General features: G+C 59.3%; 2 protein-coding genes across 6 annotated transcripts; one reads left to right on the top strand and one right to left on the bottom strand.

The window, feature by feature from the left end:
- Positions 1–312: 312 nt before the first annotated feature.
- On the bottom strand, positions 313–9,383 carry PMPCA (peptidase, mitochondrial processing subunit alpha). Of its 5 annotated transcripts, none has more exons than XM_032308134.1 (13): positions 9,263–9,336; positions 8,021–8,223; positions 7,537–7,616; positions 7,211–7,293; positions 6,240–6,334; positions 5,086–5,186; positions 4,395–4,658; positions 3,647–3,739; positions 3,449–3,567; positions 3,262–3,352; positions 3,069–3,131; positions 1,600–1,744; positions 313–613 (listed from the first exon to the last, which is right to left on the bottom strand). In XM_032308134.1, the coding sequence occupies exons 1-13, from the start codon at positions 9,334–9,336 to the stop codon at positions 444–446; spliced, it is 1,581 nt and encodes a 526-aa protein (XP_032164025.1). In that variant the 3' UTR covers positions 313–443. The 5 variants fall into 5 exon arrangements, with proteins under 5 accessions (XP_032164025.1, XP_032164030.1, XP_032164028.1 ...); XM_032308136.1 differs by having other exon boundaries at positions 500–609; positions 9,263–9,383; XM_032308135.1 differs by lacking the exon at positions 313–613 and adding an exon at positions 620–755 and having other exon boundaries at positions 9,263–9,383.
- Positions 9,384–9,426: 43 nt separating this feature from the next.
- On the top strand, positions 9,427–15,143 carry ENTR1 (endosome associated trafficking regulator 1). The gene is made up of 10 exons (XM_032308140.1): positions 9,427–9,635; positions 9,770–9,919; positions 10,534–10,602; positions 11,432–11,547; positions 11,825–12,238; positions 12,761–12,834; positions 13,157–13,268; positions 13,470–13,532; positions 13,877–14,016; positions 14,564–15,143. Exons 2-10 carry the CDS (start codon positions 9,874–9,876, stop codon positions 14,658–14,660), a joined length of 1,131 nt encoding a protein of 376 aa, XP_032164031.1. The 5' UTR covers positions 9,427–9,635; positions 9,770–9,873; the 3' UTR covers positions 14,661–15,143.
- The last annotated feature ends 858 nt before the right edge of the window (positions 15,144–16,001 follow it).

Below are 16,001 nucleotides of genomic sequence, written 5' to 3'. Positions count from 1 at the left end.
ACGGTGAAGGGAAACACTGTGCTGAGGAAAACGCTCCTTGAAGCCAACCAGGGGCTCCTGCCCTACCCCGGGGCCTGTGGGGAGGCTGGGCGGGCTCATGGGCCCCGTGGCCTCTGTGGGGAGACAGTCAGGCACTGACCGACTCATGACGGCTCACCTCCGGGAGCATAGGACGGAAGGAAGGGCGCTAACCCGCTCCCCCGCACCAGTCGGCCTGGAACTTTCCTGGGAGCCACCAGTTTCTAGCCACACTGAGGGCAGACCTTTGCTCTACTGAATGGCCTAGTCAACAGCGAAGAACCAGAAGCTCGATGACATTAAACATGTTCAAATTTAAGAGAAGAGTCCCGTGGTTTGCACCGTTTATCAATCTTCGCACTAAACTCACACCCGAAAAAACACGCTGCACCCACCGCCCAGTTGGGCCGCGTCTCAAACGGCCTCTAGCGGAAGAGCCGGTAGGTCCTGGGCAGGCGCCCGTCTCTGCTGGACAGCGCCGCCTGGATGTGCTCGTAGGTGGGCAGGTCACTCAGGTCGCCCAGGGCGGCCACCGCGGGCTTCCTGCGGAGCATCTGCGAGGCAGCTCTCCGGATGTCCTCTGGTTTCACGCTGCCTGGCACAGGGAACAAAAGGACCTCAGGAGAACGGCCGCCTCCTGCATGGACTCCATCTCCGTGCGTGGCTACGGCCACGGAACAGCCCCGGGGGTCCAAGGCCGGGCTGCGGACTCCAGACTCCAGAGGGTCCAGATTCCGTTGCGAGGCAACGACAGGGTGAGTGAGGCTGAGGTCAGGGAAGTTTTCTTGGCGAAGGGGGAGGTACCAATGGTTTTAAAGGATTTTCAAATGCGAGACGTGTCAGTTCCCAGAGCAGCCGACACCCCTGAGAAGGAACAGCTCAGTAGGCGCAGCAGCCCCGGGGAGAGGCTGCAGGGAAGGAAAAGCACTGCCGCCCGGGGCTCCGTAGGGCAGGCGGTCACACACGCCGCCCTCCGAGGCGGGACCTGGGGCCTCAGCGTGCGTGGGCATAGAGAGCGCAGTGTGGGAACACGGCGACCAGTGACAAGGTGCTACTACAGAAGATGAGGCCTTAGGGAGAGCGGTGTGCTGAGCGCCGCGGCCGGAGGGGCTCCCCAAAGCAGGGTAAGGATGCACCTGTGGACGAGGCACACGGGAGCTGCCATGAGGTAACAAACGTCACCACGGAACCACCGTCCCAACCTTGTGGGCTCACGGACCCTCTGAGGAGCTGATGCAGTGTGGACAGATTTGTCCCTCAAAGCGGGAGGGACACACAGAGGAAACTCAAGGACTTCCTGTACGTCACTCTCGGGAGGTCATGGCGACCTTGGTGCAAGTCACAGAGGGAGCCCCCCGTGAGCTGCATGTGGAGCGTCTCTCAGAGTGTGCCCGGAAGCCCCGTGTGGCAGGCACGGCCCCTCTGTGAGGCACTGGAAGCCGGAGTTGCGGGGCTCGGCTCTCAGGGACGGGAGGCAGGGCCGGCCCAGAGCGAGGGCTCAGGGGTGCGAGAGCCACAGGTCAGCAGGGCCGTGTGGTCCCCTGGGAAGGAGCCCGAGCGGGCCGGCGGGCCGGTACTCACGGATGAGCGCGCACAGCTCATGCGGCAGCTTCCTGGAGCGCGTGGCCAGCACCTGCCTCCCCACGTCCTCGAAGATCACAGGCCTGGACTCGAGGTTCATCATGAGCATGGACATCAGCTGCGTCTTGGCCCGCTCCAGCTCCGCCTGAGACGCAATCCCCCGCCCCACAGTTCAGCTTGAGGTGGCGCCTGTGCCGTCGCCCGCTCTCGGCCACAAGCACGAGCAAGATGGATCCTAGAGTCGGGGGCTCCCCGCTCCCCCAGGCAGCTCCGAGGGGACCAGCTAGATCTACCGCGGTCTGGCCTTGAGCCGCGGACCACGTGAGACGGACACCGTGACTCCTTCAAGTTCTGCTCCCAGCACTCCACCAGACACTGGAGGGCACGGAAGGTCACACGCGGTGACAGGCGGGGCGGGCGCAAGGGCAGCGCACGCTGGGAGACAGAGCCAAGATCCCGTGCGGTCGTCTCCGCGAGGACTCCTGATTCCTGACGGGTTCTCCCTACTCTTCCTACTGCGGCAAATACTTAACCCTTACCTCAGACTAGTGGAAGTATTTCCTAGTAGGCCACCAACGAAGGCCCAACATAAATTTTTAAATATGTGTTCTTAAAATGAGTTTTTGGAAATACATTTTTATTAGAAATGACTTTTTTTCCTGACTAGAAAGGGGACCACGTGATTACTGCAAAAGCACGGAATGAGCAGGAAAGATCTGCGGCGGACAGCCGTCCGCCCAGCCTCGTGGGCACTCAGGCTGCGCGCTGGGGCGCTCTGCCCGGGCCTTCTACGCACGCGCACGGAACCTGCTTATTCATGCAAGCGCTGGTCCAGCAAGAAACAAGATCTCTAAATGTGTAAAGTGACAAAAACCAACTTCCAAAAAACAAGGAAACAAAGACGTAGGTTAAAATACGAAACGGGAGCTCAGCGCACCCGGTGTGCTCTGTCCACAGAGCATGTGGCTTTCAGTCTCGGGGCCGTGAGCTCCAGCCCCACACTGCGGAGATTACCTCAAAAATAAAATCTTTAAAGACAAAACCAAACCAAACCAAAAAAGCAAAATAAAAAATACACTGGAAATGAGGGGAGAGCCTGAGAACCACCTGAACACCTGCTCATCCAGTGTGATGCGGCTCTAACTCACACGGTCCGCAGGGCGGCCGGACACACGAGACCGCTCGGCCTCATTCCTTCCCACAAAACCAAAGCCGAAGGAGGCCCCAGGCCAGGCAGGTGTGAGCAGGCCCAGGGCGGGTCAGGCAGCAACTGTTCTTGGTGCTGACAGCAGCGAGCAGGCGGGGAGCTTGGCCGTGGGCCTGGGCCAACCCGGGGGGCTGCACTGTTCTGAGATGCCGGCGGGGCTGGGAGCACGGGGGACGGGCCCACTGCCAGCCACCCCCACACCACGTTCTCTAACCTGCTGACACCGCGGGGACGTCCGGAGATGGCTCTGTGCTGTACTTACCACATCCACAGTTCCAGCCATTAAAATAAATTCCTTCGTGAGGATCTCCACCATTTCTCGAACCTTTAAGGAAGAGGGCACAGATGAAAGGTGTGATCCGGACTAAGAGCCTCTCTTCCAATTCAGAGGAAACGCCCGAGAGCCTGGCTGTGTACAGGAAGCGGCGGCTGCCAGCTTTGGGCCCAGCCCTCACCTGCCGGGGGTCGGCGCTGGCGTGCACGCACAGGAGGCCCGTGTCCTCGTAACTGTGGTGGTACGAGGTCGCATTGTACATCCAGTGGTGCCTGCAAAGGACAGGGACAAGGCGGTGGCACAGTGCAAAAGGGCCCGCAGCTGGGCCTGATGGCACAGGGACAGCCAGCGAAAGCAAGTCAAGCTACCTGTTGAGCACGTTGAGGTAGAGCCTGGTGAACATGCCTTTGCCAGGCCCGCCGGCGGAGAAGGAGCCACCGCCTCCCATCATCATGTTGAGAACGGCGAAGGGGATGAAGTCCTCCTCCTGCGGAGACGCGAGGGCGGAACTCGGCCGGGAGGTGACGCCAGACTCCCCGGCGCGGTGGGACCCAGATGAAACTTACCAAGAAGGAACAGCTCTCCAGTCCTATCATGATGTGCGTGAGCTCGGGGAACGGGGCGGGGCCCAGGCTGACGTTGGACATGTCTCTCTCCAGCTACAAGCAAAGAGTGAACAGTGTGCCCACACGGAAAACAAGCAAGCCTCAAAAGCCTCTCAGGTCAGGTCAGCCTAAAGATGCTCCACGGAACAGCTGTGTGGTTCCACTGAGTGTCCAACTTTTGATCTCAAGGTCGTGAGTTCAAGCCCCGCACTGGGCTCCATGCTGGGCGTGGAGCCTACTTTAAAAAAACAAACAAAGCAAAAGACCCCACGAGGGTTCTACAGAAACTACGCATGAGCGTAAGTTCCTTCAGACACAGAAACGATCCTGCAGCCTTCCACGGAAGCTAGACTCATTATTTTTTTAAAGATCTTATTTATTTACTGCAGGGAGAGGGGGAGAGAGAGAGAGAACAGAGGGAGAGGGAGAAGCAGACACCTACTAAGCAGGGGGCCCGATGTGGGGCTCAATCCTGGGACCACGACCCAAGCCAAAGGCTGACACTTAACCAACTGAGGCACCCCGGGACTCCTAAACTCCTTCTTAATAAGCTCTCAGCTTTGAGCAAGAACATGTCCTGCTCCAACCCCAGAAGGTGTGTCGCGGTAAAGCCACGAATGTGTGGCTAATTCTAACACCGGCGCGATGAAGCTGAGAACATGCCAAAAACAGAAACTAAACAACACATACACACCCCACCTCGAGTTACCTTGACCATGCCCCCAGTGTACTGTGCTACTGATCTGTCCACGTCCACAGCCTTCGCACACCCCCAGGCTGGCCGGGTTCCCTGGAGGTGCTTTCTGGCACATTCCACCAGGTGCTCATGCTCCACACCCACCCCTGCCAGCACCATGCGGTCGGGGGTGTAGTAGTTTCTCAGGTAGGAATGAAGCACTTCTCGATCAATCTTTCCTATGTTTTCTGTGGGGCAGAAACGGTGGAGGCCAACTGTGTTTTCCTGATAAGCAGCCTAACAAAAGAAGGGAGAAACACAGTGACAGAGAGACCAGGGCCCGGTCTCCCCCTCAGCGGGGCCTGCTGTGACACCAGCTGTGACTGGAAAGGCCCAGAGGAGCTTAGCTTTGCTAGCTTGGCAGGAACAGTTTCGTGTGTTCGTAAAAGCAGTAAAATCTCTCTCCAGAATGAAGCCTCGAAAAAAAGAAAAAAACAAAAACAAAAACCCAAAAGCACGTCAACTAAAATGCTCATTCTGGAAATGGATGACGATCCTGTCCAAGAATGAGGACATGAAGAACACCCATGAGTCGCTGGTGCGGGAATGACAGAGCTTCTGTCCATGCCTGCAGGACGGCAGACACACCCTCCCAACCATGCTGGTGCGGGGCCGGGGGAGGGGGGCACTGACGCGGAGGCGGGTGCTATGGGTTCTCTAGTACCTCGTGAATCATCTCCGTGAGAAGCGGTTCCGGGTCAGGCCGCATGTTAAGGTCCTCCAGCTCAAACTGGACAGCCATTCGTGTCATGTCTATTTCTTCATCTGCAAGGAACCCAGACAAGGCTCAGACCGCACAAGCCAGGAGAGAAATGGCACTGGGCCCACGCCACCAGGCTGGGCCAAGGGTCATCGGCAGGCAGGCACCAGTATCTCCTTGGCCTTCGTCTGGGTGGACCTGGGGGTGCTTGCATAAGTGAGGGGGTCAGCAGCACGGAGCAGGGCCCAGAGACATTGGGCCTCTTCTCCGGCTCAGCCATGAGGCAGCCACGTGGACCAGCCCCAAACCCCAGCTTCTCAGGAGAGGCACCAGGCCCCTGACCCGTCTGCCCCAAAGCACAGGGTAGGAAGGATTTACAAAAGAGGCACCACCCGGCATCGCGCGGCCGCTTCGGTAGCTTGTTGGAGCAAGTACTGGAAGGACTACAAGGCCAGGCTGATGTGGCCCACTCCGGCCCACTGCAGGCATAGAATTCAAGGTCCTGCCACCACCAAGCCAAGGAAGGGGATGGACACAGGGACGTGGAAGCTTCCGGTAGCGCACCAGCCCAGAGTTTACAGATAGTCTGAGGGGTGCCTGGGTGGCTCAGTTGCTAAGCGTCTTCCTTCGGCTCAGGTCACGATCCTAGGGTCCTAGAATGGAGCCCCACATCGGACTCCCTGCTCGGCAGGAAGCCGGCTTCTCCCTCTCCCACTCCCCATGCTTGTGTTCCCTCTCCCATGGTCTCTGTCATAATAAATAAAATCCTCCCCGGGACACCTGGCTGGCTCCATCGGAGCAGCGTGCAACTCCTGATCGTGGACTGTGAGCTCCCACGCCATGCTAGGTGTAAAGATGAATTAAATGAATAAATAAAAACTTAGAAAATAAAAAAAAAGAAAGACCTAATTTAACTGAAAATGTCAAAAGGCACAGAATTACATCGAAGTACTAAACACCAAAGACTTTCCCGACCATCAGCGTTATTTCCAAGGAAATTGTCAAGTCACTGGCAGCTGCGCACAAGGGCTGCCTACAGCGCTCCTCCCCCGGGCCAGCGCCTCCACGTGCCTCCCCGGGGCCCAGCCTCCAGCCCCCTCAGGCCGCCCAGGGCCCACCTGTGAGTCTGGGGTGCAGGACCACGTCAGCCAGCAAGCCAACCACCGTGTCCAAGCCTTTAGAATCAGCAGACACAGCATACATGGTGGTGTCCCTGGAAAGCAGCAATGACACCAGGCACTGAGGTCAGCACAGGTGCAGGCCAACAGGGGCTGTTCCCTGCCCCCGGCATGGAGGACCAACACACACTCACTATGTCCCATCTTAGTGGGACTTTCAGCATGCACCGGAGTGACAGCAGCTGTCTAGCCAAGATGGACAGGAGCCATTCTGAGACATTTCCACGAGCACAGGACCCCTGCCACGGGGAGCCCTTTTATCACGTGCTTCCTGAGCATCTGCTGCCCCGACCCGCTGGTCAACGTGCAGTGCACACGGCCTTCCCCGGCTGAGGACAGAGCCACACGTGGTAGACAAACACCTGCCCCGTCCGTTGCACCCTGATGTCTGTGGGCTGGCTGCAGACTGGACCTCCCCGTTCCCAAAAAGCCCGCTGCCTCTTCCTGGCTGAGCCTCTCCCCATGCTGTCCTGGGCCGCCTCCTCCCCTCAGCCGCTTTGGCAAACTCCTTCCACACCAGTCCAATGACGAGTTTGCTACGGTTCCTTTCCCGACTCCACACCAGGTTGGCTACCTTCCCCGTGCTTCCACCAGTCTTGGTTGCTGGCTCTCGTGTCCGTGACCTGTGGTGCAGCGCTCTGCCAGATACGTGAGCGTATGGGGGATGGGGCCTGCTGTGTCCCTAGTGCCCAGCCGGCAGTCTCTGGGCACTACCTGGCTCCGCAGCACGTTCTCTGCTCTAAACGATGCTGCTGACGTGCTTCCCCACACAAGTCCTCCACCCAGCCCAGCCCAGGCCAGGCTCACCTCCCACCACTAACCCCCACAGACTCTCCGGGGTGGGTTTCAGTGGGACTCCGACCGAAGATAAGAACCACAGTTCCATGTGGGTCCAAAATAACCTGACATACCTTGATGTCTGGCAGTCACAAATACCCCCGTGCTTTTCCAACGTCAGCAGAATTTCATCTTTACTGTCAAACCGATCTGTCGACTAGTAAAAATAAGTAAGCAAACCTAAGTACCCAACCCAAAGCAACCTCTAAAATACATTCTTTGAGAAAAAAAACTTGTTTACTTTAAAAACACGTAAAATCAAATATCTTTTAACCTAAAAATCTTTTAGTAGAATTACCTTAGCAGCTTAGCCACTTACTGAAATAACCATTTTAAAGAACATAGAAATCGATAAATCCTTCTCAGATCTAGTCTCAAAGATTACAAATAGGATACTGACCGAAAATGCCAACTTTTCCAAAAAGTGAGCAATTCCACTAAGATATTTTGCTTCGTATCTTGATCCTGAATTAATAAGAACTGGCGATAAAAAGAAAATGGACAGGTTAAGCCAAACACTGAAAAGACTGGACTCAAGAGAAACCTTGAAAACGGATGGTAACCAGACAGGCCGACCTAATTACATGAGGATGCCGGTGTGTCCACCACCTGGGCTAGGTCCCAGCAGCCGCACACCACGCCGACACTGACGGAGTTGTGTGCGTCACGTGTGCGGTGGGAAAGTGTGAGGTTTCTAGGAAGGTAGAAAGGGGAAGAGCCCACCACCAGTGCGGCAGTTCATGGCCTGCAGCCGCGGCTTTCACGGCCTCTGCCATCCTCTCCGCCCCCCCGCCCCAGCACAACTCAGGACAGTGCGTTAAGCTCAACAAGTGTGGCGCGTGGAGACCAACAGGATGACGCGCAACACCAGCAACAGTACTTGCCTCCTACTGTGCAAAATTGTCCGAATTTGTTTTGGGAGGCCACACGAAGCCCATTCTCCAGCGTGGTGACTTTGGTTTCAAACTTTTCCTGCCCATCGACCGTAGCAAACACAGGCTCAGGCACACCGGGTAAGGGGGATGAAAGCGGGACACGCGGGTAGGCGCTGCTGCTGCTGAACCCTCTGCGCGCAGGGGCTCCAGACCTAAACACAGAAGACGCGTGGTTACACAGACCAGAGACCCCCCAGCCTGGGGTGGCCATCTGGGCGCAAGCGATCTCGTTCCGTCCACACTAACACTCGATATGCCCCTTTCTGCCTGTTTCCACACCCCTCGAGACCACACCCAGGACTGATGAGGATCACCGCTGCTCGCTGCGAATCCTGGCCGGGCCCCAGGACCTTGCAGCAAGTTGGTCACTTCTTTGGACCTCAGCTGTGGTCTCTTGTACAGCAGCGACCGCACCACACTCTGCCCGGAGCTGTGCCGAGCAAACAAATCTCCCTCAGCCCCACCGGTGCAAACAGAAGCCAGACCCCTGAGCCGGCCCAGAAGCCCCGCACGGTGCGAACTCCAGCTCTCTCCCCAGGTCGCGCCTTCGAGCGCTCCCCTCCACCCCCGCGAGGCCCCGGCCCGGAACACACTCGGTTCCCCAGCTCCAACGCTCCCGACCTTCCCGTTCGGGCCGGCCGGCGCTCGTCTGCCGGCGTGGGAGTGCCGCCGTTGCGCGCGCCTCCCGAAGTCACACTCCCCGGCTGCCCCGGGCCCGACACCGCCCGCCTCCCGCTGGAGCGTTCACGCGACCGCCCCGCCCGCGCTCCCGCAGCGCCGGCCCGCACGGAGGGCCGCCCGCCAACGGTGTCCGGGTAGACGCGTCCGCGGCCAGGAAGGCGGGAGAGCGAGTGGCGGGCGGAGAAGGCGCGACGGCCCGAGGCCCCGCGCGCTCGGCCTCACAAGGGGGCCGGGCGGAGACGACACGTGGCCCCCGGCGGGCCCCATCGGCCCGGGGGGACAGGGCGGGAGTAGCCCGGCGGCGAGGCCGGGCGAATGGTGCTCGGGGCCCGGACCCGCGGGCCCCGCCACGGAAGCGCCCTCCGCGCCTCGGACACAGGGCCGGGGTCCCGAAGCCTGAGCCCGAGCCAGCGGCGCCACGTCTGCGCGTGGGGAAGCCAGAGGCTGAGCGTCCGGACTGACGCCCGCCGCCCCGACCCCCGGCCGGCCCCCGGCGCGACCCCGGCTCACCTCAGCCGCGAGCGGCGCCACGAACCCGAGCCGCGCAGCAGCAGCCGCGCCGTCGCCAGGACCATAGCCGCCATCTTGGGTCTCCGCCCCCTGCTTCTGTCGTCACTTCCGGACCCGCCCCCGACGCCCCGCCCCTACGGCGCCGGCCCGCGGCGCTCGTGCGCGCGCTTCCGGTGCCGAGAGCGGAAGCCGCGGCGAGAGGCTGGGAGTGGCTGCCCGGCGGCGGGCGACGGGGGCCGGCGACTCGGGCCGCGGCCGGGGCGGAGCCGGGGCCATGGGGCCGCCGCTGCCGGGCTAGGGAGGTCCGACAGCTATGCGCGCCGCCCGGGCGTCCCCCCGCTGTCGCGAGCCCGGAGCCTCGTCATTCCGGATGGTGAGCGGCCGGGCCGGGCGGCGGGGCCGAGCCCGCCGGGCCCCCGAGCCGCCCCCGCCCCCGCCCCGCCGGACCGGGCTGCAGGTGAGGCGGGCCGCGGGGCGCGCGGCCAATCGCTGTCGTTGTTGTTGCAGCCCCCGCGTTCTCTGAGCGCCGGTCCTGTCTGCCCCAGCTAGACTGTGAGCGTCCCCGTGGCGGGGGCCTGGACTCCCACTTCCTCGGCATTCGGCCGACGTTTATGTGCTATGTGCCCAGCCCGGTGCTAGCTTCCGTGGGAGACACAGGTGAGACGCCGGCCTCAGGGAGCCCCCCCCGCCGGCCGGCCCGTAGGGACTCGCGGAGGCCAGCTGGCTCCCGACCCGGCGATGGGCGCCCAGTGCGGCTGAGTGCGGGCCCCTGGGGGCGCGGGTGCAGAGCGGCCCCTCCCCGCACAGACCCTTCCAGTGTAGGATGGTAAGTGCCGAGAGAGAGGTACGCCCCAGGGGAGCACCGTCAACCACCCCTTTTCCAGGAGAGGTGGGGGACATGGGACAGTGTCTGGCTTTAGTGCGGGGTTACTCTCCCTGGAGCAGCCCTGCGGCAGGGGCGAGCCTTTAGGTGGGGTCTCATCAGGTCGTCATGGGAGAGTGGCAGTCTGTGAGGGTGTATTCAGAAGGCATCACAAGGCAGAGGAGGACACACGCAGCCACATTGGTCATCCGAGCTTACTGGGAGCTTTTTCTGAATCACACAAGCCGGGGCCCACGGAAGCCACAGCACCTCCACCAGCAGGAGCCGGGGGCTTGTGTTTGAGCAGTTCCCCGTCCTGTGGCAGTCACTGGGACGGAGACCCTGTGTTGAAAAGCTGTTGTCACAGAGGCCTCTGTGATCACGTTAAGGTGATGACATCTCTTTGCAGATTTTGGCTACGGAAAGGGGAAATGTACTAAGCAAGGTCTGCCAGGAGCCCAAGAGACACATTTTGGAGGTAGGGTGATTGGACAGTCCTCTCGCTTTCCCTCTGCCCAGCACAAAGCGCCAAATCAGGTGCCTCACGGCAGGTTGTCAGTCTGACAGCGTGTAATTAGTGTGCCAAGTGGTGGAGTCCCGCAGACTCAGCCTTAACCCCAGTGTAGGAAGGGCGTGGCTACGAGGACAAAAAATGAGCCTGATGTGCAAGGCGAGAGAGATGTGGGAAGACACACCACAGGGGTCTGAAGAGGCAGCACGGGCTAGAAAAACGGGAGTTGGTTTTGCACAAGGTTGGCGCCTGGGCTCGGATGGTCATTGCTGGTTAGGGATGGGGAGAGCGGGAAGCAGGCAGGGAAAGAGAAAGGAAGAATGGGTGAGCAGGGAAAGGGATAGAGGTAGAGCAGGGTTCCTCAAGCTGGCTGCGCTGTTGGAGCTTCTAGACGGCCCCCAGCATGGTTATACCCCAGGGCAACTACCTGAGTCCGTGGGAGTGGTCTCCATGGGCAGCAAGGTGCAGGAGCCGGGGGGTTGGAAGTGGGAAGGAGAATTCTTAACTACAGCTCTACCCCCAATAAGGGGCTCCAACTCATACCCCGATGTGAAGAGTCACCGGTCCTACTGCCTGAGCCAGCCAGGCACCCCAGGAAGGAAATTCGGAATGTGGAAGGACAGCTGTTTTATTGGCTAGGTTTTTCACGTCCTAGCGTCGCTGAATTCTGGTGGGATGAAGAGGGTGGTGGTCCCAATTTTAGATGTGGTTGTGTTCTAAAAAAAATAACGGGGAAGTTTCTTTTCGATTACTTTTGGGAGACTTTTGGCAATTATTTCATGTCCTACTGTTTCAGACGATAAACTTGAAGACCTTGCAGAGGCCAATCCGTTCTCCTTTAAAGAGTTTCTAAAAACCAAGAACCTCAGCTTGTCAGGAGAGGATCCAGGCAACAACAGAATTTATTCAAAGGTAGATCCAAGGCGTCGTCTGCGATGACTGTACACAGAGAAACGTCCAGAGGACATCTCTCTTCCGACGTGGGAGACGCTGCAGGAGCTGGGGGGGCACAGGGAGCCGGCAGCTAACGCCGATGGGAAACTCGGGTGGAGAAGCTCCCGGGACCCTTCCCGGCTCTTCTCTTTCCTGGTAGACAGGACGGGGCTGTTCTTTCCACTGCCGAGCCCCTCGGAAGACAGGCTTCCAGCAGCTTCTGGGTCTGAGCTGTGCCTCCGGCTGTTTTCTTTAGGAAGCCACGAGACACACACTGGGACTTGGCCGCAACTCCCCGACCTCCCAGACCGTGGGGTATGGCCTGGAATATCAGCAGCCATTTTTTGAAGACCCCACAGGGGCTGGTGATCTTCTGGACGAGGACGAAGACGAGGATGAGGACGACGGGTGGAACGGAGCCTACTTGCCATCCACTGTGGAGCAGAGCCGCCCCTCAGGGGTCACCGCCAGCACATCACCCTGCAGCACATACATCTCCTTTTTCTCCACCCCGTCGGAGCTGGTGGGGCCTGAGACCCTGCCCCCGTGGACACTGAGCGACTCTGAGTCTCGTGCCTCTCCACCAGGGAGCCCCAGCACGGACTTCGCGGCCCACGGAGAGTCCCTGGGAGATAGGCATCTCCGGACGCTGCAGATTAGCTACGAAGCAGTAAGTGAGGGACTCTGAGTGGCGCCGCGTGTCCGAGTGGTGAATTCGCAGACGACCCGGAGCCTCCCGGTGGCCTTGGTGGCCTGGGGTCTTGGCACCAAGGACCAGACGGTCTGCGGTGCGCCCTATGTGGCGGCGCCCCACATTGACCGATTCCCCATGCGCCGCACCACCGGCAGAGCCGTGTGCGGGGCAGTGGGCTGCGGCCCAGCTGGGGCAGGAACCTCGGAGACCCTCCCAGGTGCCCCCCTCAGGAAAGGGTCCACTTCAGGCGCCAGCTCAAGGATGTCTCGCTGTGTTCTGAGTAGAAGAAACATTTATAGGAGAGATTATCACTTAAAAGAAGGTCAGGAGTGAAATGCATGTCCGTGACCCTAGGCCTTTAAAGGGAGAGCTCTCCACTCCTGGTTTTCTTCCTCTCCAGAATATTCGTTTATTGAGAAGTTGCAGGACCAGTTTGCAGCAATGCAGCCTCCGTTTGAGTGAGACAAAGTTTCTAATAGGGGTTTTCTTCCTCTGCAGTTGAAAGATGAAAACTCAAAGCTGAGAAGAAAGCTGACGGAGGTCCAGAGTTTCTCCGAGACTCAAACAGAAATGTACGTACGCCCTGAGTCAGCACTGCTTCCAGAATGCCGGCCAGCACGCCCATCCATCTGCTGTCTGGGACAGGGCGCCGGGGCGGGACCACGTTCGGCTTTCCCTGTCCGCGGGTCACCCACGTCACACACGCTCCTCGTGTTCTGAGTGAAAGCTCAGACCCGACGCCGCGCCCCCTCCAGCCGCGCTTGCTGAGAGCGGCAGAGCTGTGGGTCGCTGGCCTCGTGGTGGTCAGCCGCTTGCCCCACCGAGCTGCCTCTCAGACGCATTCGGACAGTGAGCTGCGTGGGTGATCGACAGCCTGGTCTTCTTTGTCCGCAGGGTGAGGACACTGGAGCGCAAGCTGGAAGCGAAAATGATCAAGGAGGAAAGTGACTATCACGATCTGGAGTCTGTGGTCCAGCAGGTGGAGCAGAACCTGGAGCTGATGACGGTACAGGGGCCGGGAGGGTGCGTGGGCATAGTGACGTGCTGGCTGTGTCCCCTCCTCTGCCGTCAGCCCGCAGAGGTGCAGCGCCCGGAGGGGCCCCTCATGGTGCGAGCCGGAGGCCCCTGGGTGGGGGCGTACTCTGTTTCCACGTCTTGCCGCGTTACGTGGTGCTGGTGCTTATTTGTTTCTTATTTGTCGGGACAGAAACGGGCTATGAAAGCAGAAAATCACGTCATGAAGCTGAAACAGGAGGTCAGCTTGCTCCAGGTGCGTGGCCAGCACGGGCTTAGGGTCTGGGAGCCTCCCTAGCAGCGCTGGCTCGCGCAGTCCGGCCCTGCCGGCTCTCCCCCTGCCCGGTCCTCCGGGCCCTGTTGGCTCTGCTCAGCGGCAGGGTGCTGGGCACAGGCTGCATTGTCCGGGATGGCACGGGGCCCCGCATGAACTTCCCGATGCTGCAGAGAAGTGCTGAGGGTGGATCCACAGACGGGGGAAGCCCGGGTCCTGGGGGAGCCCCCTCAGGAGACGCCTGCCGCGGGGGCCAGCCCATGTTCCCTCACTGCCTGTGCCAAGGCTGTGGCCGCCAAACTGCTTCCCTGCTCCCGCCGCCACAGGCACAGGTCTCCAACTTCAAGCGTGAGAATGAAGCCTTGCGCTCTGGCCAGGGCGCCAGCCTGGCGGTGGTCAAGCAAAACACCGATGTGGCCTTGCAGAACCTCCGTGTCGTCATGAACAATGCCCACTCCTCAATAAAGTGCGTGCGGGGGTGCCAAGAGCATTGGGCATGGGCAGGGGTGAGGCTGAAATTGCCAGCGGGCCTTGGGGTAGGGGGTCCTCAGCTCGGTGTTTGAAAGCACGACTGCACTAGACACAGCAGACAGGGCTCTGGGAGCAGACGTGCACTTGTTGGCGCTGTTAACCTTCAGGTTGCACCTCGTGTGCCCGGCTAGCAGGCGCTCGGACCATCTGCACGGTAAGGGGTTTTTACCGGAGCGCTGACCTCACACAGGTCAGAGTCCCAGCTCCGTCACCTGCCGCACACTTCTGTTCTGCACGGAGAGGAATAACAGTGTTTCCCTCTCGTCATAAGAAGCAGATGAGTTCGTTGGAGAACCCCCCGGAGATGGCCGCTGCAGTCACTCCCCTTGGGTGCCCCAACTGCCTGCCCCAGCGCCAGGCCCCTCTGGGAGGGAGCGGCGGCCGCTGGAGTCTACTTTCCCCCAGGGGCTGCTTTCTGGCTTCTGTCGGGGTCATCAGAGAGTCGTGGTAGCTGGCCCGTAACAGCCATGTTTCCGTTTCAGGCAGCTGGTTTCGGGAGCTGAAACGTTGAATCTTGTTGCTGAAATCCTTAAATCTATAGACAGAATTTCTGAAATTAGAGATGAGGAGGAGTCTTGAGAACCCTGACGTGCTTCTAGGCCGTGGCCTCGCGTACAGCCAGACGTCTCTGCTCACCAGATTTGGAAATGCCGTTGTGTCTTTAAATATGTCGTGCTCACCCGTAGTAAAGCTATTTATCATGACCTGCTGATTTCGTGACCTGCGAAGTGTGAGCAGCCTCTGCAGGGAGAAGCAGCCCCTGTGTGAGAGCCGCACCGGCTTCTCCGCAGCCCTTCTGGGGGCTCGAGCTCCCGCTACTTCCCAGAGTAATGCTCTATCGGAAGATGTTTCTATAAAAGCCAGTGATTTTTTTTGAAGCTACTAAACTGAAAAGCACAGTTCTGTAATGAGTGTCTTCCGTTGTCATTCTGGAATGTTAATTATAAGATAAGTCAATGGCTCATCCTTAATTTCGACAGGAGAGAAAGCAGGGGAGCCGCGGTCAGCTGCTTCCGAAGGCCTAGGGCCCTGCAACCTCCCTTGGGGCCCCTGCCGGCTCGGAGTCCACTCTTGCCCCCCGTGGGCGTGCCTGCCGTGGGAGACCTGAGCACGGATGTCCCATGCAGGGCTCTGGGTCACCCAGGCAGGCCAGTGTGTGCGGCCATCTAAGTGCACCTGTGTGCCGTGGGGCGGGTTTGAAAGAGTGCTTTGGCTGGAGGGTTTTGATACGTGTTTAAAGGGGGTTTATATCATGACATTTAGGCTTCAGGAGTTCAGAGTGCAGAGCCTCCCTGTGTTGGCACAAGGCCTCCACGGAGCCTTTCCAACTGCTTTGCCAGATAGGGCAGGCGGAACATGCACTGCGTGCCTTCTTGCCTATTTTTCTGTAGATGTTATTTTTCTAAATAAATTTCCCTTTTCCCTCCTGTTCAAATTGACAGCTTTTCTATTTAATAAATTGTAAAACTCCTATGAACTGTCCTTTTTTTCTGACTTATACAGGTCTTTATGCTTGAGAAGCATGGTATTGTCTTCTGACTTCAGGGCATGCATCTTGTCGTAGGGGATGATTTGTGCTGATAAATTAAGCATTAATCCGTGGCCTGTGGGGCCAAGGGTAGACTCACACCACGCTGCCGGGGCCTGACCACGGTGGCCCGCACACCAGATGTCAGAGCTGCGTGTTTTGGAGTGGGCACCGTTGGAACCTCGGGGCGGAGCATCCTTCAGTCACGCAGCCCAGCTTTTTAAACATCACAGCCGGCGCTCCAGCCTGCCACGTAGAAGTGGGTTCGCGGCTCTGGTGTCAGAGGCAAAGTGCTAGGGAGAGGTGCTCTTCTGGGTGTGCAAGGGGTTGGGGCGCTATGAAAGGCCGGCCCTGACCTCTGCCCCCCGCAAGGGCAGGCAGAGGGGCGGCGG

The sequence above is a fragment of the Mustela erminea genome, chromosome 12, assembly GCF_009829155.1.
Source record: "Mustela erminea isolate mMusErm1 chromosome 12, mMusErm1.Pri, whole genome shotgun sequence".
Classification (NCBI taxonomy): Eukaryota; Metazoa; Chordata; class Mammalia; order Carnivora; family Mustelidae; genus Mustela; species Mustela erminea.
The sequence above is the reverse complement of the archived record's forward strand: the minus strand, read 5'-3'. Positions and strand labels throughout refer to the sequence as shown.

Bases quoted from the DNA above. Each gene is read 5' to 3' on its own strand.
- PMPCA (XM_032308134.1), bottom strand. From the start codon at position 9,336: ATGGCGGCTATGGTCCTGGCGACGGCGCGGCTGCTGCTGCGCGGCTCG. The intron at 8,224-9,262 runs GTGAGCCGGGGT...TTCTGTGTTTAG, and splicing joins TGGCGCCGCTCGCGGCTGAG to GTCTGGAGCCCCTGCGCGCA. The intron at 3,740-4,394 runs GTAACTCGAGGT...CTTTGCTTGTAG, and splicing joins ACACTGGGGGCATGGTCAAG to CTGGAGAGAGACATGTCCAA.
- ENTR1 (XM_032308140.1), top strand. From the start codon at position 9,874: ATGTGCTATGTGCCCAGCCCGGTGCTAGCTTCCGTGGGAGACACAG. The intron at 12,239-12,760 runs GTAAGTGAGGGA...CTTCCTCTGCAG, and splicing joins TGCAGATTAGCTACGAAGCA to TTGAAAGATGAAAACTCAAA. The intron at 12,835-13,156 runs GTACGTACGCCC...CTTTGTCCGCAG, and splicing joins TCCGAGACTCAAACAGAAAT to GGTGAGGACACTGGAGCGCA.